The 24,461-nt window shown below is 35.9% G+C and overlaps 2 protein-coding genes across 2 annotated transcripts; both read left to right on the top strand.

Moving 5' to 3' along the window:
- The first annotated feature begins 1,666 nt into the window (after nucleotides 1–1,666).
- On the top strand, nucleotides 1,667–8,781 carry LOC139698315 (ribonuclease P protein subunit p20-like). The gene is made up of 3 exons (XM_071597205.1): nucleotides 1,667–1,914; nucleotides 2,166–2,334; nucleotides 8,660–8,781. The coding sequence occupies exons 1-3, from the start codon at nucleotides 1,771–1,773 to the stop codon at nucleotides 8,767–8,769; spliced, it is 423 nt and encodes a 140-aa protein (XP_071453306.1). The 5' UTR covers nucleotides 1,667–1,770; the 3' UTR covers nucleotides 8,770–8,781.
- Nucleotides 8,782–9,153: 372 nt separating this feature from the next.
- Nucleotides 9,154–10,325, top strand: LOC139698314 (transmembrane protein 203-like). The gene has a single exon (XM_071597204.1). It carries the CDS (start codon nucleotides 9,154–9,156, stop codon nucleotides 9,613–9,615), a length of 462 nt encoding a protein of 153 aa, XP_071453305.1. The 3' UTR covers nucleotides 9,616–10,325.
- Nucleotides 10,326–24,461: the final 14,136 nt, after the last annotated feature.

Genomic DNA, 24,461 nt, shown 5'->3' with positions numbered 1-24,461 from the left:
AACTGGTTCACTTTTAAGTCCAGCCTAACTGCTGATAAAATATTTTAAGGCTGCATTCCGTCCAGCATATATCATATTTTCCTGCCTCCTACGTAACTTTCCTCCTACCCCTTCATTAAAGCCTTAAACATTCCGTTTCCACAAAATGTACCTTGCATTCATTTTTTCTGCCTTTGAATTTTTCTCGATAATCTCGCTATTTCGGGGGGATTTTAGGACGAGGGATTAGAGAATGGAAAATTGAATTGGACGGAAAAAACAAACGAGTAAATTCAAGGAATGGCAGGGGAGGAAAGGTTGTTGGGTGCTCTCTGCTGATTTTCGTGGCTAAACGACCAAAGTTTTCGAACTATTACTTCATACTATTCGTGCAACAAACTATAACTAATAATTTACAAAACTACTCTCATATCTTTTAGTACTTCGTTTTGTATTTTTACGTTTCCCCCTGTCATTAATATCCTCTTTTTTGTTAAAGATAGTACGGATCGGATGATGTTCAAGTCAAATCCCAGGGAAATTTTAAATTGATGTGAAGTGTGTTGCGGCGTAGTAGAAGCAGTCATTAGTCATATATAGGTCATTGGTTATAATTCTGCAAGTTGAAGATTCTGCTTTAGGAGAGCGCGAAAAATAACCTCGAAGTTCCAATTTTTTTCTCCAAAAATTCCGATTCCTACGCGAATTCACCATAATGTATTGCGCGTGTGCTTTCGTGTTACATTTTCCAAAGGAAAATTCCACTGCTGAAGCTACCAAATCTTTTTCTCTACTTGATGAACGAGTTTCGCATCCATTCGACCGTAAGCTTAAAAATAAATCACCGCCATATTTATCTTTACTTGACAATTTACTCACGTCACCTATCATCAACCATCTTCTCATCGGGGATCCGTCTTTCTTTTGACATCCTTACTATTATGCTCATTATCCTCCTAAATAAGTAACATATCCTACCTTATTCAATTTCATTCATGTAAATACATTTAAATACAGCCGCGTGGCTATGTTTTTACCGATAAGGCACTCCGGCGATGCGGATGAAAATAGCTGTTGGGTTAAGGAGGAATCAAACCTTTTCGAGGGCATTGGTACTTACAAAAGTACTGAACAGTTCCCGTTAGTACGCTTAGGTACGTGAGGAGACACATTTATTTCTTAAATACTCACCATATTATAAGGTAGGCTTAAACACTACCACAGACGTTGCATTTTGTAAACGAAGCCCTTCCAAATCGACATCTGCGAACGCAAATGGATCTACTTGTTTCCCGTAGGAAAATGTAAAACTAATTCTCAACAAAACTTATATTTAATCAAGAAATATGAATGAGATATATAGAAATTAGGCTGTTAGATTAACGTAAATATTTTTTAGCTTAGTTTGTTACTTCTTTTTATCTCAATCATGATGTTTCACCGCACAAATATTGTTGATTATATTATTTTTACATTTTTTCGATGACTTTCAATTGTATAAGCTATCTAAGATTCGAAATATTGGAAAAAAGTTGGAAATAGTAATATAATGGCGATTATTTGACTGCAAGTAAATGAATACTTAAGGTATCTACTTTTTAGGGATTTGAAGGGCCGCCGTCAACACCATCGATGGTTGCCGTCCGCTGACTAATCGTAATGCGATTGCGATAGGATCATGGGAGTAGTTGCCAACTTAATGTACGATTTAGTGGAGTTGGCATCAAGTACTTATTGTCATAATAATTTGCGAAATGGATAGTTAATTAATATTGTGAGAGATGCATTGTAATGGCCGATGACTGTAAAGAGCAGCAAGAGGTGTCCTCTGCCAAAGTAAAACTTACTTCAAATTATGCTTTGAAAAAGCGATTACCCCCTCGTTTGCCTCGCAAGAAGAACGAGATATATGCAACCAAGAAATCGCCCTTTAAGGTAGCTGAAATTGAGCCTTTTTACTGTGCGTACTGTGTATTAAATGTAGATTACTTGTTAAAATATTTTGATTATGTTAGCTGTCTGTGTAAACCAGGATATCAGTGTGATTCTCAATATCCATACAGTTGTCACTGGTAATGAAATTGCACGTTAGCACAAAATTCTCTAATGCCAATAGAAATTGTTAAGACGCTAGTTTTATTATTAGGTTTAGTTTATCTTTCTTATTTGGTGAATTTCTCATGTAGGCTCAGTTGTCACGCTGTGAAAAACTCTTGCAAGAAGGGGAAACAGAAATAATAATTCACGGTCTTGGGACGGCAGTGGTCGTTGCTGTGAATTTAGCACTTCAACTACGAGATCTTTTTCATCAAACCTTGGATTTAGATGTTCATACGGATACAGTTGACATAATTGGTACGTGAACTTTTATTACTAAATCCCCACAATATTTGTACATGTTTTTATGAGAGAAACGGGTGTGGATTTTTGATATTGGTTTTAATTTTAACGCTATAGTTGTTATTTTTATGTGGAAAAGATGACCGAAAATTGACTCATTCGATTTAATTTGTGGTGCAAGATCCCCAATTTCAATTGGTTGTATTAACCAACCCAATGTCAAATATCACAGGTTCATTCAAGACATTCTACTTATTCAAGATAGGTTTTGGACAGTGCCCCACTAATCTTTATTAATACGATTCACGAGAACTTACATTTGCTCTCGATCTCAGGTAATTCTGTCGTAGTGAATAAAGTATTAGTGTGATTGAATACTATTGGTAGAATAAAAGCTGACGTGACCAACATATTGGAACTCCAGGGGTATGTGCTGATAATAACTTACCAGGAGAAATAAATGGACAATTTTTATGGTAAATTGGAAGAAATAATCGGGATTGTGTCAAGAATGAAGCGTCTAAAGGCAATCGTGGATTGGAACACAGCGGTAGGGGGAGGTATAAAAGAGAGGTATAAGAGTACAGTTAAGGAATTAGATATGGTTGTGGAGGGGAAGCAGTCGATTTCTTCAGAAGAATGGGTTTGACAACAAATGCCTGGTACGAACATCATCACTGATGTAAGTAGTCGTTGAAGATACTGGGGAATGTTAGATATCACTTAGATTATTTCATGGTTTGACATATATTTACATAGTGTCATCAACTTACACAGCTTCCAGGCTGTTAGTGCAGATTCGGTTCATGCTTAAGGTCAGGGAATGCAATGTAAAATTCAAAGGGAATAGATGGGATAGGAGAGGGAAATCTTGAAAGTTTAATTACAGTAAAAAAGAAAAAGACGATAGACGAAAAAAGAAAAAGACGAAAAATAAATGACGATAGAGGAATGAAAACTGTTGTGGAAAAGTAGGTGGAGTTTGAAATTAGTACAGAAAGAGTTGATAAGGAAACAATGAGAATGACAAGGAATAAGAATTTAGAATATGTGGGTCATATGAGAGAAGGCTTGAGAGGATGGATGGAAGAAATTAAGCATGGAAACAGGGAGAAGAAAGTGCTGAGAACTAAAAAATAAGCAAGCATGGGAATAATTGGGCCAAGGAAATGTGGTAGAAAGATTAGCAGATTGTGCTCTATAAGTTGGTAAAAGAATTGCCAGAATGTAGCTAGAGAAAAAAATAGGTACCATTAGAGACAAGGCAGAAGTTATAAATCAGACAGAGGTTACAGCCAGAAGAGATTCAGAGACTGTGGAAAGAATACATAGACAAACTTAATGGGAAGGATATTAGGTTGCACCCTTTGGAAATAGAAATGAAATTTGATGTTAGTAAGGATGGCTTGGATTCAGGAGTCCTAGATAGTAAGATCACTAAGGTAGAATAAGTCTAACATGGCAGTTGTAATAATTAATAACCCTACAGAGTTACTAAGTGTTTAGGGAAAAATGGAAGAAATTATTGGAGCCTGCATGCTGTATTTATGAGGAATGAATATGACCGGAAGATTTCCTTAGCTCAATTTTGATCCCAGTCTTGAAATAGTACCATCAACCGTTAAGGTGAAGATCAATTTTGGTTTTGAAAGGGAAGAGGAAAATTTTAATACCATTGCAGTGATGAGGACATAATAGAAAGGAATATTGAATAAAATGAGGATGTGTTTCATTGATTTTAAGTTCAAACTTGTTAGAGTGGGCCTAGTTTACGAGGGGTAATTGCAGAATATAGGAGTAGACTGGAGGGATAGGTGACTTATTCAAAACTTTTACATGAATCACTGGCACAGGTGAGGATAACAGAGAGAGAATTAGGATGGGAAATGATTGGCAGTGGAGTAAGGCAGGGTTACCTGTTATTACTGATAATTTTCAACATATACTATTCTGAGGACATGTTAATGGTAGCATGTGAAGAGATTGAGCTGGAAATAAAGTGGATGGTGAGATGATTAAGTCAGGTTTGCAAATAACCAATCAATAGTGAGTCAGACAACCAAAGGATCACAATTGTTATTGAGGGTTTTAGAGGAACAGGGTGACATGTGTGCTATGAGATTAACCACTAGAAAACTAAAGTACTTAGATTCTTGAAAAGTAGGAAAGCTAATTAACATTACAATATGAGGGAATAAACTAGAGCAGGTGGAGTAGTTAATTTATTTTGGCAGTATTGAAGGAAAGAGCCATAGTGGCAAGGGCATTGAGAGAATAGTTACATGGATGGAAGAAGCATTTACAAGAAGAAATTAATTGAATACTATTACAATGAGTAAAGATGTAAAAAACATTAGTCAAGACTTGATATGGAGTGTGGTACAATATGGATCTGTGACTTGGGTCTTAGAGGCAAGAGGATGACTGTAGATTGGAGCCTTTTGAGATGTGGGTGTGGCAGGGACAGGAGGATGTTGGGTTTGGGTTGACAGTGAGGAAGACAAATGCTGAAGTTTTAAATTGGGCGGAGAAAGAGAGGAGTTACTAAGGGGTATCTGGAAAAGGCAGAGAAAGTGAATGGAGGAAATATGGAAAGGTAGTACCGTGTTGAAGGCAATGGCGAAAGAGAGACTTTTGGGTAAGCATGGTGGTGAAAGGGGGAGAGTAGGATATTTAGACATCATGTATGATGATAGAAGTTACAAATAAGTGAAGAAAGTAATAATAAAAGATAAAAGGAGGAGGATGGTTTCACAATACTAGGAAATACCAAGTTTTGAAGGACTCTGAAATCCACCTTTAAGTAGGTTTAATATCTTCAATTGAATTTAATTCACATATTGAGGAAATGAAAAAAAGGCATGATCAGAGTAACCAACAACATACCGTCTCTAATCACCCTGAATGTCCATTTGACAGACAAGGCAGAGGTCGCATGCCTCCATGCCTTATATGTCCCCATACTCAGAATTGTCCAGAAGGCATCTGCCCATATTTGGAACCAGAGCTGTCAAATCACTATCCAAACACACTAATGAAATACATGTATGAAAACGTTTTTAACTAATACAACCATAAACACATTTATCAATCTGAAGGTCAGTTGGTTAGGTGTCAGTAGAGTTCACCCAATACTTAGCCTGATGGCATGTGCAATTCTCACATTAGGGTATGGGGGTCAGATCATTTCCCTGTGCCTCCTATTGATTTCCAGGAAGCTTTAGTACCCAAAAAATCACACAGCTCGATTGAAGCTGAGGGTGCCCACAGAGGAGTCCCATGGAATCAACACTTGGAGGGCACAAACCTGGGCCTTACAGTCAGTAATACCATGACCTACCACTAGACTATCAAGTTCCCTTAACTAATATGTGATATTAATTGATGCTAGGATAACAATTTTTACATGTAGATCTGTTCCTACATGGCCATTTATTGCCTTACATTATAGATTTCATGGTTGTAGTCTTCAAGTTAACTCTGGCCTACTTATTAGTACTTGTTTCATGAAACTAACTGTTGATTATATATATATTTCCATCTCAAAATAATTTATTCCAGAGTACTGAACATGTGATGATGTAATACTTTTTTTTCCATCTCTATTCTGAGGTTGTGTGGGTGTAACTAATAACTCCATTTGGCCTGTATTCTGTTCTGATTTCTGAGAATCTGCGGGAGATGTTGCAACAGTAACGTTTATTGGAGTCATTTGCTATTTGTACGTTACAATGTAACAATTTTATTTTGTCATTGTGATTCCCTTAGGAGAATTTTCAAATGGATATAATTCCATGTGTAATGTCTGTGCACTGGTGCAATTAAGTAATGCACCTTTTTTGTGTACATGATAAGACTAGCTGTCACCTTGGCGTTGGAAATTTCCATTTCTAATTTTATCAGTATGGTTTGAGTTAAACAGCAAACACTTCCAGAAATAGATGAAAAATGTAGTTAAAAATGAGCAACAGTCATTAATTAAATTTGTTAGAATTATTATATCACAGTCCACCATTCAGAATATATTTTTCATGGAATGAAGGGTTTGAAAACATATAAAAATACACTCCGTTGAAATTGCAATTTCGCTCCATAAGAGCCATTTTTCTAGGCATCAAGGCTACAACTCAGTCCCTGATTAGATATTTCTCCTCTATTTTGAAACCATAAGTAGAGACCTACATTTTCAAAAATTCTTTAGAATTCCCTAAAATGACGAAGGCTATCATAAATCTAGAAACATCATAATCTCCAGCCTTACCTTACCTGCCTTATTTAAAATATTCCTTTTTCCCCCTTTCCTCAATATTTGATTCTTGATTCAGTCTTATCTCAGTGTACTTTAAGATACATGTATTGGAATGTGGTGATTGACTGAAATGCTATCTGTCACCAGCATAATGCCTCATGATGGACTAGAGTCGTGTGAGTTCACTTGCATTCTTGTAAAAGTCCAACCAGCCCTACAGTGAGGATGTATTCCTCTCTTTCTGACAACCCTGTCTATTAATCTTTGGTCATCCTCTCAGAATCCTGCACATTCATCATGATTTATTTGCTCATGTCTGAAATTATACCTCTTTTATTCCATTTGAAAATCCAATGAATTTTTTCAATTTAATTTTAAAAATTTAAAAGGTTACTTCATATTTTAAAGAATGACTCCACTTTTTTCTTTGTACTTTATCAATATTACGCAATTTTAGTGAACCTTCATTTATTTTACTTTATAGATATTATACCTCTGTTTCAAGAATGATAACATTGTGTGATGTATTAGCTCTGTTCACTTAAAATTAAAAGCAGGCTACATGATGGAATGAAATTCTGAACTGTACATAAACACTGAAAATTTAGTTCAATCATAATTCTTAAACTTAGTGAAAAATATTCGTTGTTGTCCCTTTTTTTTAAGTCTGATGAAAGTGGCCACTACCATGAGTGGCAACCTCTTTACATATATGTATTTACATGTCTTTCTCAATTATATATTTGCATCCAGTTTACAATAACCATTGGAATGAATATTGTAAAAGAGATTTAGAGTATTAGAATATAACAATAACCAATCCAGATCTTATCATATAAAACCAAGATATTTGGAAATAGTATAATTGTAAAAATTCTCTGGGAATTTACAAACATCTATATTCATGTCTTGAAACCAGACATGTTTCGAAAAGACCATAATGTTGTGCAAAGAATTGTACAAGTTAGTTCTCTTTGATGGAACCAGTGGAATAGATGGGAAGATTTTTATTCAAGTGTTACTGTAGAAAATGGTCTTTCGGGATTAGTGCCTGACCTTCTGAAACTCAAAAGTACTATATAAACAATCATGGTATTGAAAGACCATTGATGAAAAGTATTACCCTACCCTGATTTGTGAATTTCATGCCACTGGGCTTAGTATTGGGTGTACTCCCATCACCTACAGAACCAGCCTTTAGGTTGATTACCATGTTTTATTATGGTATAATGGGTATTTCTAATCATCTCAAGATCAACACAAATTTAGACAATTAGAAATATCTCATTAATGTTGCAAGGAAAAGCTGTTACCTATCTCTTATGATTTTGAGAAAATATTGAAAATTGTATTTTGAGAAAAATTTCAATCCTCTTTTTCATTTAACATCATAAAACATAATTCCTTTTTCTTGCTATTCATGAACAGTTATCTGACAAGTGTTAGTAAAAACAAAAATTAGAATGGCCACTTTACAATATTTCATGTTAAGAAAAGTGAGCTATGTATTTAAAGTCTAGGAAATATCATTCCTATTTATTTATTGTCTTCTTCAAATGGTGCTGTATTGCATAGGTAACATTGACTCTTTTTCGGACCTGGATAGACATATACAAGCTAATTCCTTTTTGAAGAGTCAGAATTTTGTGTATCTTATTATTATCAAGAGGATAAATATATTCCTTTACCGTAATTATTCAGCAAATTTTAAATAAGAATATACAGTGACGCATTGTGTTTTTCTTTGAAATATTAAAATTCTGGCACTCTTAGGCAGTAAAATTGCATCATAAATGGGTACATAAATTCTCCACTAGTTGGAATTTTGGAATGCCAAAACGTATTCAAAGGTTTCATGTGGACTTATTGCAATATTTTAGTTACCACAAGAACACAGGCCTCAGAGGAAATTGCTATCCAACTCAGCCAGTAGAGAATTGATTCTGTTATTCTGCAATTCCAGCATTAACTCATAAAAGTTTCGATAACATTTTTCTCAGCATCCTTCACCATATTTTCTATAATGCTTTGCAATGATAACTTAAATTTGTAATTTTTGAAAATTAATATTTCCCTTATTTTTATGGACAGATGACTTGGAGCCACAGGATGATGAAACTGAACCTGCTACAAATACAAGACAAAATTCTGCTGTCCACATCCGAGTTTTCCGCATTGCATTGGAAAAGCTCTATGTTTGAAAAGCCATTTCAGTTCAAACTATGACATAATGAAAAACTGAAATATGAGAATTTTTCAATGAGCATACGCCTATTTATAATCGAACGTGGACTCCTTAAGTGAGCTGTATTGGGTGTTGTTTACTGTTTTGCTGCTTCAAGAAAAGTGATGTTAGCATAATGGTTATCGGCTGATGCATTGTTTCGGGAGCTGTAGGTCTGTATTTCTGTACATATTACTTAACAAAACTAGTCTTTTCAAACGGGAGTGGGACCATACCGCGAGAGCGGTGGTCCATTGCTAGCACAATATCTTCACACGAGAGGTGTACTGGAGGTGGGCAGGCCCCTCCCCGCCCCTCTGGCTGCCAGCCTCGCCCTTCTCGTCCCCGACGCCACACTGCAATGTTTTTCTCTCTCGATGAGCTGGTGCAATGGCTGGGCCTCACAGTATTCGAGATGTGGGTGTTTCTGGCATCCCTCTCACTCTTCACAATCTTGGTTGCTCTGGGGGCAGAGGGTGCACTACCCCCTGCCGATCCCCCAATTCCCCAGGTCTCCGGCTCGCAGACTTCCATGCACAGGCAGCCCTCCCCGTGGCTTATCTTCTCCCCTCTGTTTGTAGCTGATGCCCTCAACACTTACTTCTGTGCCATTGTTTTTGTGCGAATGTATCTTGAGGGAGCATATAAGGCCGCTCTTTTGAGGGCTTCCTGGTCCCTGTCCTTGCTTGTGCTTCTCTTCGTCTTCAAGTTTTTGCTCTGTGAAAAACTTTCTGGCCGCAGTACGCTCGAATATTCAGAAGTTCTTGCACCAATTTTCATACTTCTGCAGTTGGTGGCAGTGAGGGCTTGTCACTTGCACTGACATCCTCTGGGTGGGGATGTGGGGCCCATTGTCATGCTGCCATCTCTCACCCGATCTGACACTCTCCCGTAGCAGGCATGGATATTTTTAGGCTCAAAAATTAAAGTCTCCCTGTTGATTTTCTCCTTTCTACTCTAAAATGAAAAGACCCAGTTTGGTTTCGTTGGCTGATGAGTATTTCGAATGCTTTTTTTAATTATTTTGTATTAAATAAGACTTAATACTCGATGAAATAAAAAGTATTCCAGTTTTGTTGAACTTCAGAATGTTTGTTCCACCATATTATTTCTTTGGCTTATATGTAACCTTAAGAATTCTACTTCTGGGAGTATCCCAACGAATAACTGGACCGGGTAATTCTTATGTTTTGAGCATTGAACCTGCTCAGCAATAGTGAGGTGCCTGTAAGTTTCATTGTCATGTGGCCTATTTGAAAATACTACAGAAAATAATATGCATTGATTAAAATAGTCGAAAATATATTGCCAAATTAATATAATAGAACCTTCAAACTAATGAAGGTGATGAATTGCATGTTTGTCAGTTTCACTTATGTAATAGATAGAAGATAACATTAGCGGGATTGAATAATTTAATAATTGGCTGGTGTGAAGTATGACTGCAATTTTGTATTGTACACAAATATGGTTTAAGAAACTTGCCTTGCCTTTTTGTGAAATTTAAATGAAGTGTTTGACTTATATATATATATATATATATATATATATATATATATATATATATATATATATATATATATATATATATATATATATATATATCATGGTTAATGTTGACTTTAGTATTTTTCTATTTATTTGACCTAGATTTTTGGGTGAAAATATTTTAATACGTCGATATTATTGCAATTATAAAGACTTCTATCAATCTCATATGTTTGTGAACCTCGTACTATGATAATGTATTAGTAGTGACTGAGCATATTATCCTCTTGTTTATACCAATGTCATAGTTTGTTTTGAATCCACATAGTTCATTATACAATGGTTGACAGTATGCATTAATGTGAAATTTGTATTGTGCCTTTATTGATTAATGTTGATTACATTAATATTGCATACAACTAAATGTGGCGCTTCAAGGGCTACTGATGCTCGCATCCATTTTCAATGTGATGGGCATATACAATTATAAAGATTAATATGAAATGGAATTATTCTTGTTATATTTTCATTATAATCATGTAAGTAATTCAATACTAAATAACAATTTTGACTTCCATCTTGAGTAATTCAATTTCTAAGAAAAGGGTGTACAACCCAAATTGTAGTATTATGTTTAAATGTGTGGTATGATGATGACTCCTTTGTCTCTATTTTTGAGGTTGCATATTTAAGATAATTATGTGGAGGAGGCTTGTTCTCTTCTGTTTCCAGTATAAGGAAGTTAGACCGATGCAAAAGCATTAATAATTCTGTTCAATAATGGAAATCGCCTTGTGATCATCTTTGGTTTTTCAACTGATTTCTATTCATTCAGTTGAAATAATTTTCCATTCCTGTACCATTATTATTATTTTTTATATTGTACGACAACGTTTGATTATGCATCATCATAAGAATATTCATCTACCAGCATCTGGCTATAACTGACAATATGAAATAGCTTGATAGTGCTAGATTCCTGTTCGGCAGATGGTTGATTAGTTGGCTACCAATTCATAATAACCCCACAAAGAGGGGTGAATGTTTAGTAGTTTTGTAGATTTATATTTCCTATTAATGAGTATGCTATGTTGTATGCAGTTAGTATTTATCTTTTAGAAAGAAAGATTTTATGATAAGAGGGAATGTATTCAGAGAGCACTGGGTAATTGAAGTTTAGAAGTTATCTCTTATTGATATTCCACTAATGTAGGACCATCAAATGAGTGAAATGTGATCAACTTATACTTAAAAATTTTGGAGTGGTTAGTCTTAAATTTAATCAAGTCAGTGTGAAAACATTGATATCATAGACTTGACGTACTTGAAAGGAATGTTTTAAATAGTGGTCACAACTAAATATTTTAGAATATTATGATAGCAACTGATAAGGCTTATCTATACTCTGGCTGGTTGATATGTGTGAGTTGAAAATCATGTCACTTAAAAATTGAGAATTAAAGAAAGTTGCTGTCCAAGAGTTAGTTGGGATCGGGATGGTTCGGTGGCTAACTTACAAGTTACTTGTACTTGCTTCCCACCCAGAGGGCCTGGGTGCTGCAGATATTTTTCAGTAGTATCACGATCCCTACTTGATGTACTCTGTGGAGAGAGCTTCAAGGGATTATGCAATCTGTCGGATGGGACGTTAAACTGTGGACCCCTTGGTGCCTTTCGTTAAGAGTAGGCTAATGCCGACACTGGGTATCTCTACACCAGTCGTCCATCCCTGATGGTGCAAATGAGCTCAGCAGTCGGTCGTCTCCCCTAAAAACTACTACTAAGAGCATTTTTGCTCAAAAAAATGGTTACACGTGCATTGTAATGTTTGAAGACAGTATTAAAGAATATTATTTATGGATAACAGTCCGAGGAAATCCTGTGATACTCAAGTGAATGATAGTGATTGGTTGTATTTTTATCAAAGATGAAGTATATTTGTACAAGTTTTACTGGAAAAATACTATTAAAAAATAATTCAAGCATTAGTTGGACAATTTGCTGGAAATGATAATATTTGAGTGCAATGATTGGCTGACTGCTCAAAAAAATTTTGAATATCGTTTTCATTGAGGCTTCATGCATGTGGAGGATTTTTTGTTGATAGGTTTTAGCATTGGAGCAATACTGCTTAAAATTGTATCTACATTTACCTGAAACATGAAATTAAGTTTAACATAGAGTTGTCATAATATTTTAAAATTAAATAATCTTGATGTACACCTCTGTATAAGACAATGCAAATGACTTATTTAGCAAATAAGGGTGCTGTATTCATTTGCTTGTTCAATGAGTGACTTGTTAAAGGAAACCATCAAAGCTAGCACAGAATGCCAAACTATGTACATCTCGGTAGTATTCTTATAATTAGCCCAGTTGTGAGTCATCATATTCAAGTAATCATGTGAAAACAAATATGTTTTGCTATGCTTGCCTTAACAGAGCATGTTTTGGTACATCTTTAGGTTGCCTCGTCATCATTTAATGATATTCATTGCCTTTTACAACTGCTGAGATCACTTGCAAGGCATATAGTAACAGGTCTCATATTATGAAATCTGGCAAATAACTCTTTCAGTCGAGTCAAAGGGATTCTCATGTGCGCTTGCATGAGTGAGTTCACCTTGGTTGAAGTGAAGTAGCATCCATTTGTCATCAATGTCAGTGAAATAGCATCCATACTTGTTCCATAAAATCAGAGCACACATGCTCTCCTGGAAGGGGAAGAACTGGAGATTTTTAAGCACTGGCTTTTGTATTGGTTTAGAATGAGTAGTTGTTCAAAACTAATAATTCGCCATATTGGTTGATTAACTCTAGTGATAGATGTAAAACAACGACGATTCATAAAACTTCTTAATTGTGTAATGTCAATCACGTAGAAACAAAGTGCATATAAAATTGCTTATTTTTGTTTAAGATTTTCGATTCGTTTTAGAATGAACCATCTCAAATAGCTATAACAGGTAGTCAGTATCGTTTTTAAAACAGGTGAATATTAGTTATGGACAGTAGGGTGTCCACAGAAAAAGTTATTTTCATGTTGAAAATTAATGAAGTAATTTTAAATTTGTTTTAATAATGAATTGTTTTTAATATGGAATCACGATCATTTTTTGACTAGCATTTTTTCAAGCGCCTCTTCTCGTTTGAGAATACCCGCATCAGATAACATCAGAAGTGACGTCTTCATCGAATTTCGATCATTTCAGTCTTAATTGTGCCATCGTATAACTCGTCACTTGAAGTTCACCATCACCAGTTTCAGTTGAGCAGTATAAAGCGTTAATTGAAGAAGAAAATATTGTTTTGACTATGTCAGAAGTATTTGTGTTGCACAGTAACGTCTGCCTGTTCGACGTGCCGATATTAACGGTAAGTTCTGATCAATTAGATGAAACCGTATCCTGCCACAGGCTTACATTTGTGAACCTATAACTATTGTGTCAAACGTTTACGTTCCCGAGAATATCAAGACATAGAAGGTAAAAATTAATAGATAGTAGAGTGAGGGTAGTAATTTAACACAATACGAGTATAATGAATTGCTGAATAGCCGAAGTTCTCTTCTTCTGTTTAAAATTTGGGGGATAGCATCAGTAGTAAACACTATTCTATGACTAAATGGTGTCCTGTTGAGCCATTTCAAATAAATAAGGGTAAGTAATTCCTCGGACGTTAATTTGCATGAGGTAACTTAAGTTCGTATAGTTAAACTCGGCGCCCAGTACATTAGCTAATTTTTCAGAATATGTGGATCATGAGAATCTTTCGATCATTCTAATTATAACAGTGACATAATTGTTTATAATTGCATGTCGGTCAAGAGCATACGAAATGCTCATTAGACTATTGCTGGTTATTATTGCCATCAATCAACCCGTTGACTATTGGCGGTACAATCAGTTGGTTTCATCGGTTGACGCAGCGATAATATCCATTATAAATTTATTCAAGTTTTTAATTAGGATTTGTTTGTTTCATTATCTGTAATAAACGATAAATATAGCCTGCATTCTATATTATCGTAAAAAGAGTTATTGTTATTTTAGTGGTTGTAATTACTTATCTTCTCAACAAATGTATAGCTACAATTTCAGTTAGTAGCCAACAGATGGTTCTAGTTGTATTTTGTGACGTTATGCTATCTTCATTCAAACTCGAAACAGGCAGGAATTTATCAAGTATTGCAATACGTGGGGCCTATTATTAAAAATACAAATCCTTACAAATTTATTCCACGCATAATCTAATGTTTTTAATGACACTTGGAATTGGTCTGCATATTCGAGATCTGATTTAGATTTGTTTCTTACATATTCGACGAAACTTTCGCATTCACATCAAAAAGATAGTAAAATATGTGGTTGACGTATGGAGAGCTTTTTGGGTGCACAATTTGATTGTTTATTAACGGAGAGTGCGAGAGGTGTTCAGGAGGACTCATAAGATCTGCTATTGAATTAATTCAGTTATTGCATTTGATGAGAGACCACTTGATTACTTAATATGGCATCTTGCAAATACGCACGAATCAAAATGTCGTTTAAGATGAATTTAAGAATTTATCAGCCAATTAAAGGAATCCCGAAATGTTGATTTGATTGTGCTGTATGGAAAAAGCGAAATAGGGCCTTAAGTAATTTAAGGTAGACTCATGAGGTAGCGAGCGACCTCCCGCTCGATCGGTTGCTGCAGAAAAAATTATGATAGACGCGTTAAAAAAGGTTAAACGTTAAAAGGATGGAAGAAGTGAATCTTGCTGAACATTTATAGCGTTGATGCGGCAAAAGATTAACTAATAATAAACTTATGTTGTGCGTAGATGAAATGGCTTTTCTATTCGTTAATACTTCCCGAACGTTTTTTACTTGTTGCCTGAACGTAATGCATTATTGTTTTCTCATTACTCGGCCATATTGCAGTGGGTGTTTGGCGAAAAACCACGACCGTGGGCTCTAAAGGTCTTCGTTGATACTAATGTTGCGTGTGAACGCTACCGCGTGATTTCAGATCGCCTTTTAAGAACTTAATTAATTTTCATTGGGTAATCAATCCGAAAACGGTATACTGAATTCTTTGAAATCACTCAAGGCATAAAATAAGGATGCATCATGCATTAGTGAGTACATTTTTAGGGATGGCAAGATAAGTAACTTGTGGATAAAGGTGAGAGCATGGATGTGTTTATGTGAGCGTTCTTCTACATGACAAAGATTCAGTATACATTGTAGAATTAGATTTCACATCCTAGGATTCTGGGTACATGATTATTGTAATCCAGGATTTGAAACTAAGGGAAACTACAGAAAGTCAGGGTTTTCCTGGATATTTCAATGCGCTGGGTCCTCATTCTTAAGACGTTTTGGAAGCATTGAAGGGTGCATATTACCTTCGGGTAAGAAGAATACTCCGGAAAACACTGAATTTCCAGAACAACACATCGAAAGGCTACAACAAAAATGGGGTTAGTACGATGAAAACAGAAGTAGATGAAGCGCTTTTGTAACGAGAATGTAAAAAATGATGGTTCAATGAAAAAACAGGAAAATAATTGAAAAAGTTGAATGGTTTGGTTTATCAAAGTCGAATGTAGTCCCTTTTATAATTAATGACAGTAAAGATGTTTGGGTAATTGTGAACGGATATCGGCGGAATCTGTTCGAGTGGATTTTAAATCGAGGCGCATTGAAGCAGAATATGAATAAAGTAAAATATAAAGAAGCAATCCTTCCATACATCAGAAAAGAGATATTCTTGTGAATGGCTTTAGCATGACACGCATAAAAATTTATTGGCTTTTCCTCTAGTTCTACGGTAATTGCTGTTCATTTTGGACAACGGATCCTAGTTCATCATCATATGGTCACCTAATGCAAGGGCCTTTAACTGTCTCAGGATTCTAAGACCTTTGTCTTCTCGCTTCATGTCGTGGGTTAGTGTGTCTCGTAATTACTTTTCTATTTTTCCCTTATATCCCTGAATAATCTCTGTCAATTCTATTTTCCTAATACAGGATTCTTACTCAGTTGGCCAAAAGTAGGGAATTACACAATTTCTTAAAAAAATCGGGACAGAAAGAAGACTGATTTAAAAAAATACGGAAATAAGTTACACAAATCAGGAATTGCCTGGGTAGATGATGTTTATTTTATAATTAATTGTGAAATAAGTTCATGTGTACCATATACCATGGATTCTGTAGGCTCACTCTGCCCACCCTTTGCATTCTCTCTTAACAAAATTCTCCTAGGCTAATGCTAATCTTTTATCCCACGATCCTTGTTTTACAAGCGTATATACAGAACGCACCACACACATTAACTGCGTATTAGAGCCTCCTTCCTCGGATCCAGTTTCAGGCTGCTGGATCGTAAGGTTTAAAAATGGGTTCTTTTTCCACGGCTTTTCTTGCTTTAATTTCCACTTAATTTTCCCAGTTTTCTATCAATATAAACGCACCACATATATCCTTACTTTTTTAATGTTTATCTTCTTCCTGCACATGAAATGGCGTTTTTATGTTATTCATTCTCATTACCTCTTTGTCCGAATATAATTTCATCCCACCCTCCTTCATTCCTTCTAGTTATGTAATTTGTCGTGTTTTCACCTGCCCCAGTTTTGTGATTATTTGGCATTTTTATTTAATATGTACAGTGGCTATTTACGGGGCCTCCACGTCCAGAATCAATGCACAGCAAGTTCAATTTAGACTCAGCTATGGCGTGCGAAAGCAAACTTCCCGAAGCAGTTCTTTAATCTATTTTTACTCACTAATTATCTCATGGAAGTTTATCACATAGTGTATTTGAATGAATTTAATTAAATTAATCACGTCTGAAAAAAACATTAAAAACTTCATAAAACTAACTAAAAATAGATTATGGTCAACTTCTCGCGTCAAATTCGATCATAAATACCCAGGGCATCTTGATACAAGGCAGAATTAGGATTTCCTAATTTTGTAACACTTTAGGGTGAGAAATAAAAAAAGCCAAGATTCGAGTGAAGACCAGTAGCAGCTAAATATTTGTGATCCATTCCGACGCCTTGGCAACGCATTCAGCAGTATATTCATCCTCGTCAGTAGACCCATTCACTTAAAAAGCATTATTTCTCATAGCTAATTTTTTCCTTTCTTTCAAAATTAGTCCTACTGAATTTTTTTCGTAAGAATTTGCGCCAGCTTAAAAATTTGTAAGAACTTCAATAAATAAATAAAACATTCAGTAAAAAAACAGCAAATAATGTTTGCTCTACCCTGCTGTTTGCTCTCTAATCACAGTGCGGGTGTTGCTGTAATAGCTCCTTTTTTTTGGATTTTTCTCGCCCATTATTTTTGGAAGAGTATCGAATGCCCCAAATAAGAGTATTTTAATCTTAGACGGCAAATAAATATTATCAAAAGAAATAGTTTCAACACAAAAAGAAATTAAGCGCCTCTTCCGTAGAGACGCACCGTTATTTGCACTTTTTTGCTTTACTGACCACTAGATATATTAAGCGGACGAATACCCTTAAAAATCCGAAGAGAACAAAACGACTTTTTTCACGATTGAAGTGTCTTTATGTCTTGATACAGCATTTTGAGCGCATTTTGTTGAATTTTGCGACACAATATGAGCAGTCATGAAATAATTTCGTGTGCTCACGATATTGCGCAGATATTCGCGAGCATTGTAAAAGCTTTTTCGTTTCGTGTATCGCCTCATTTTTCGTATTCTACATCCTTTGTGTAACCGGGCCACCAGCCAAATTTGACGTAATTAATTTGATTATTTCATTTGATAGCGTGGTACAAGACAATTGGTATCTACATAAATATTGTCTAAAGTTATCTTGAAAAGTAGAGAAAAAACACCCAACCTTTTTTTTATAAAATTTCCTACATTCGAATAAAAATGGGCGAAAAAGATGAAAAAAGAGGAAATGTCATCCTCCTTAATCCGTAATCGTATAAACCTGTCAAAAATGGGCGAATTTGAAATAGGTTTGGATTGACTACATTCGACGTGATCGTTGAAGATGTTGAGTAAAAATCCCAAAAGTCGATCCAGTGGGAATCAGGCGATAATCTTGGTATCCGTTCTGTAGTAATGTAGTGTCTAATATTCCTTCATTGGAAAGACTGGGAAAAAGATATGTTCCTCGATGTATATTCTTGTTTTAAGTTGCTTGGGAATTAATGCACATAATATCATTCCCTGGGATGTCACGTAGCACCTTGGCCCGCCCAGAAGTTATTCTAGACGTTTTATTATTTAATAATTTGCATTTTTAGTTCTTTTAATTCCTTAACCCTAGAGGATGAAACAGGCTGTGGAAAATTATCGCAGGAAAACTAATGACCTCCGATGAGCAGTGCACCTAACCAACGCACAAACCTGTGACAAATTTCACATATTACCAGAGTATACTTTATTTTTATGCGCATTGTGTACAATTCATTAATTTAAGGCTAGTGTATCACTCTGATGGATGGGAATAATGAGAAAATGCTGAAGTGGGGAAGGCTTGGAACCGACGAAGAGTTGAATGATACCATTGGTTCAAATTATGTTTGTGTAATTGCACAGAAGAACGATTGTAGAACTAGTAATGCGAAATAATGTACGTTATTTATGTGTGTGCATTTGTGCATGCTTATTTTGACCAAGTTTGTTTTGTCTCGTCGCTACGCTGTTTTCGGAATTGATGATAAAATTCATTCGTCAAACATCAATTAGAGCAAATCATTGCCTCCTTCGTGGTAAATATTCAAATAAATAGTTTGGTGGGAAAAGGGAAAATTCATATGAATATCTGTTTTAGAAAAAGTAATTTACAATAGACATACAGTCAAATAAATGTGTTTAGATTGTCTACCTTCATAAAAATGCCTAGTTGCCTTCCTTCTCTTCAATGGGACATACGTTTAAATGAATCGTCATCACAGATTTCACTAGCTGCAACTATTTACGCGGGTCTCGGCCATGGCGTAAGACATTTTATGGCAGTTCTCAGCTCCACGTATGCTGAGACTCCAGAGTTATCTTGGAAGTCATTCGAAGAGCCGGAAATGTTCACGATGGGGAGACCGGAGATATATTCCGGATTCGGCCAGCTATCTTGTAGAAACATGTAAAAGTAGCAGCTATGTACACGAGTTAGTCGTTTCATTACTATTCCACGCAATTTTGACTGGTCTATAGTATACAATCCCGCTGGAGCGACGTGTTTTTCCAATTCAATGGAAAATATTCAATTATTTTTTACCAATCCTTTATTGACTTGCAAAAATCCATAATATTAGTTGTAATAGGAGGTTAGATTTGAAAGTCTTACTCATTCAAGGGGTGAAATGCACATTTTGCTGTTAATGATCAAATAAAATTTAACTATGCATTGTTGATATACACAGCGCCATCTCTGTTTTTGTATTTATTTTTCACTGTGGGGACAAATTTTTGGGCTCCAGAAGCTTGAGTGGTGAGCACGCAGGAGTGAAAATGCCCACCTGGGTGTCGTATGAAATGATTCTTTTTCAGTTTCTTTTTTCCTAAAAAAATACATGATAGTAAAGTTTGGTGGGAGTTCCCTGTGTTCCTTCCCTACCGATGCCGTGGCATTAGCTGATACCATATCAAAAAGCTTATTGCTACGTGCAATGCAAATACATTTATGTAAACACTACCAATATGATTACTTAAGAATTTAAACTCTATTATTAAAGCTAAAGTAGGTACTTGATTTAATAGTGGTATGACGTTTTCATTGCCACCTTAAACCAATGGCAATAGAGTTTGTGTTATTTTATTAACCGTACATCAATTTCTTTATTTTGGGTGTGAACGAAAATGCGACCAAGTGGTGAATTGAAATAGGTTTTGCGGCTTACCTTGATTTGTGAGACTCATTCCAACAAAACCTTTCCACTGCGCAGGAACTTGGCACTCTTCCATGAATACAAAAGCAGCCCCGTGGTTGCGTAGTGGCAAGCTATGGGGTATATTTTACGCCCAGAGAAATTGCCGTTAATAGGAGTAACTAAATGGCATTCGCAACTATTATTAATTGCATGTCGTATGCTTTCATTACTCGGCTTAGCTGCCGTAAAATTTCACTTTTCATGCTTCAGCGGTCACGTAAACACCAGGGGTACTCGTCCCTCATCAATAATCTACCATTCCAGGGAAAGTGCACACATTTTGTTGACAGAAATTGTTAATGGATATAATTTTAAGTTTATTACAAATATTATGACGTATTTTCGACCAGCTGATTATTTCGTCCTTTTTTTCTTTTAGAATTAATGGTGATTACTAAATATTTTCTTCGTTGGTCTCGTTCGTTGGTGAACTCCATATTTAATTTTACTTTGACCTTTAGTTAGTCTTTCGAAAATGACTCATAAAGACGGCTAAACTAATCTATATACGCAGCAGAATATAGAGAAATAAAATAGCTACCAAACATACGAGGGTCATCCGGAAAGTAGTACCCGTTCGTGCCGCATGAAGTGCTGACGACGCGAGTAGCTGCTGGACGAGGTCAGATAGCTTCAGTGGCTTGTCTGCCTTCTCTGAGCCAAGTTGCGTGACGCTAGCATTGCCTGTGTTGTTTCTGTGATTGTTTACAATGTTTAAAAAAATTGAGAACGCCGCCAGTTGTGAAGTGAGGGCAGTGATTAAATTCCTCAATGCAAGAAACGTTCGCCCATGTGATATTCATCGCCAATTAAAGGAGGTGTATGGAGACAATGTAATGGACGAGTCGTCTGTTCGGCGGTGGTGTCGCAACTTCAACATGGGGAGGGGGAACACACACGACGATGAGCGTTCGGAGAGACCGTCTGTCATTACAGACCAACTGGTGAGCTCAGTTGACGAATTCGTGAGGAACGATCGGCGCGTCACAATTGATGACATCTGTGAGCATTTTCCCAATGTTTCTCGAACAATTGTTCATGAAATTGTTAAACACCATCTGCATCATGCAAAAATTTGTGCAAGATGGGTCCCTCGCGTATCTCAATGAGCTGGCGGCGAAGGACTATGCAGCAGGAATACAGAAACTTGTCACACGTTATGACAAATGCCTTAATTTGCTTGGAGATTATGTTGAGAAGTAGTTTAAAGTATCCTCTTTCAAATAAAATTTTTTATGTTTGTTAATATTTACTTTTGTGTCTTTATTTCACGAACGGGTACTACTTTCCGGATGACCCTCGTAGAATCATTTAAGCATCATGTATTATCAATCAGCAGCTCTCCGAGCTATCATTTGAACTTCATACGAGTACTTGTACACCTGTATTTAATTCTTCCCATATTATTTCCATTAACGAACTTCTATCATACCTCCGAATTTGCCAAATTTGTTTCGCTTTTCTTTTTGGTGCCCTCCATAGAATTTTATCTCTACTCACTCTTCGGCACACTTCTTCATTTGCCATTTGCTTCTCTCTCTATCCATTTTATTTACACTATCATTCAGTAATCATTTAAAAACTCATTCAATACGACGTTTCTCCTTAAGATCTCGGAAATAATTTTAAAATATCATTTAAAATGTAAAAAATATTGAGTTACTAATATACTATTCCCATGAATAGGTGCAGTCTGAATTTCAGTAATATCCTGAGAACGTTACAGAATTCCATAAAGTATTTTAAGATTGGTGATTAACTTCGAAAATTATTAAACTGTTTGATACCAAATTGACTTTTAATGAGTATAAATTAATTTTAATATGTGCGGATAACAATTGGCTTCAATTTCAATATTTACTCATAGAATGCTTGTTAAATTATTTTATATGGCGCCCTTCTGTATAAATAGTGCCCTGCATGGTGTTTCCTATCAGAGTAGGCACACAAATAAAAGCTGATTTCTATGTTATTTTGGGGAGCTTACTCTCTTTCTAATTTCTTGCAAATTGCTCCATCGTCTCCTACCTTAGTTCATCTATGTTAAATGCGTACACGACATTGTTTTATACGCTCCCTTCTGATCCAGAAACTTCACACATTACTTGTCTCTTGAACAGCATTCACCCTTGGCTTTCTCGGTCTACATTTCCTCTCTCTAACATTTACTGTTCTTTCGAACATCTTCCGGGTGATTCTATTCTCATCATTTTCATTACCTGACCAAACCATCATAGCATATTCCATTCAGAATTATTGCCGGTCCATATTATTTCATTACCTTATAATTCCTCAACCTAACTCTCTAATTACTAAATTACTCTCCCCGGTCAATAGACAGTGGTTTCCGAAGCACTGATTCTACTTGTTCAACTATCATCATGTATCCGATGGAAGTCAACGATTAATCACATTTCTAACGTGAACTACATTTACTATTTAAATGCTTGTCTTTATGTGGTAGGCATGCATGGGCGGAGTTATCGATATAAACAGTTTGAACCATGTGAAGGGGGTCCATATAAAAAATCTGCGCACGCATTTCGTTGGGCATGCGAATTGCATCCCGGAAAATACTTGTGTGAGTTCTAAAAGGGCGCGGGAGCAGGGGTAGGTGGGAAGGAAGAGGCGTTAGTACCGTGACATCAAGACATGAGACGTATAGGTTGGGTGGCCGATTATCCTCCCCTTGTTTTTAGTAGTTTTCGGCCGTGCAGAGAAGGTGTTCAATGGAGTATTCAAACTGTAGCTAATTCCCTCATCCGCGTTCCCCGTTCAATAGGCCGAAGAAGGATAAACTTGAGTGCAGAACGAAATGTACGATTTACAGGCGCGACATGAATGAGACCTTTATTTCAGCACCAAACTTGCAACTTCAACGCAATTTATTTTAAGATTTTTGCTAAAAGATTTTCAAGTTCAAAAATTGCTAAACAGGGAGTACATCCTAATACAAGGCATAGTTTGTTTTGGCGTAATGTCCTAGAGACAATGGGCACGTATTATATTTAGACCACGTTCATGTAGGATTTATAAATTTCGGAAGTTGTTGATTATCGACCTCTAGGCCAGGGTCGGAAAATACTGCAAGATTTTAACTACTGATAACTTTAGGGGGCACTGGATAATTATTAATCTAAAAAATATCCGTCTTGATAAGAATTCAAGGGGTACTTTGAGAAAGTGGGAGTGAGCAAATTTAAACCGTTTTCTCCTCTGGATTTTTTTTTACGATGCCAGTAATGAATGTCTTACCATTTCTTTAGTAATATATTTTTATGAGGCCTAATATAATGCCAGTTTCAATTATTCAGTTTCAGTTGTGATTTTCCTCAAATAAATTTTAGTTACAATTGTTTTCAATGTAATTTCGCAATTTTAAAGTGTGTTATCGCTTTAAGCCATTGCCATTCGGTATTTAAATATTCCTGTTGTGTCACGAACTTTCAAATCACCTACCTAATTAAAAAGGGTCGTATTCCAAGTGGCTATTGGCTTTGCTGGTTAATCAAGGATAATTATGGAATATCATCGATATCTTAAATTTAAAGCGGTGGTATCATATGTATATTGGTATAACATAGTCTGGTGTTTACTTGTAATGCTATGGGATGATTATATTGAAACACTAAAAACTTAGCTTTATCGTATTTTTTTGGATATCGATTGTTTTGTCAAATGTTTTCTGCGATTAGACTATGACATTCCACATAAACCATAACAAACCGCTCCTACCTTATGAATAATTTTTCTTAAAACGTGTCTCACGTTATTTTTATCAAGAAACCACTCATAAATGTTTAACAATTTTTTTACGGATTAATCTATCTAAAGGAATTCTCAATGGGTCTACATGTTTTCTTATTCCAGAGAGTTTATCTTCTTTTGAATAAACCTTGACTTATAGTTGAAAAAAATTCTTTCCGCTTTAGTTAATTCCTTGTGCACCGTTCGATACGTATACCCTTCCGTAGAACTTAAAGGAATAATACTTTTCTCCCCGGTTACACTGCATTAAGGTGGTGGGAAACAACGTTGCATCCGGTTGCGAAAGTGGATTTTCCTTTCGAGATATTTTGTCGCTCCTCGGGAAGCAAGACTGACAGAAAGTGTGATGCATGTATTGTACTAGATGGAGGAGTCTCATGTGCAGATATGAACTTCCATCGCGTGAAAATTCCTTTCACACCGTTCTCTCTTCTTCGCATGCCTTGTAGATTAAAGAGCGCGAGACTGCAATGGAGACTGGAAGAGGATTCATTTAACACAAA

This window comes from Hetaerina americana, unplaced genomic scaffold (genome assembly GCF_022747635.1).
Source record: "Hetaerina americana unplaced genomic scaffold, ioHetAmer1.1.p SCAF_81, whole genome shotgun sequence".
NCBI classification, from domain to species: domain Eukaryota; kingdom Metazoa; phylum Arthropoda; class Insecta; order Odonata; family Calopterygidae; genus Hetaerina; species Hetaerina americana.
The sequence above is the reverse complement of the archived record's forward strand: the minus strand, read 5'-3'. Positions and strand labels throughout refer to the sequence as shown.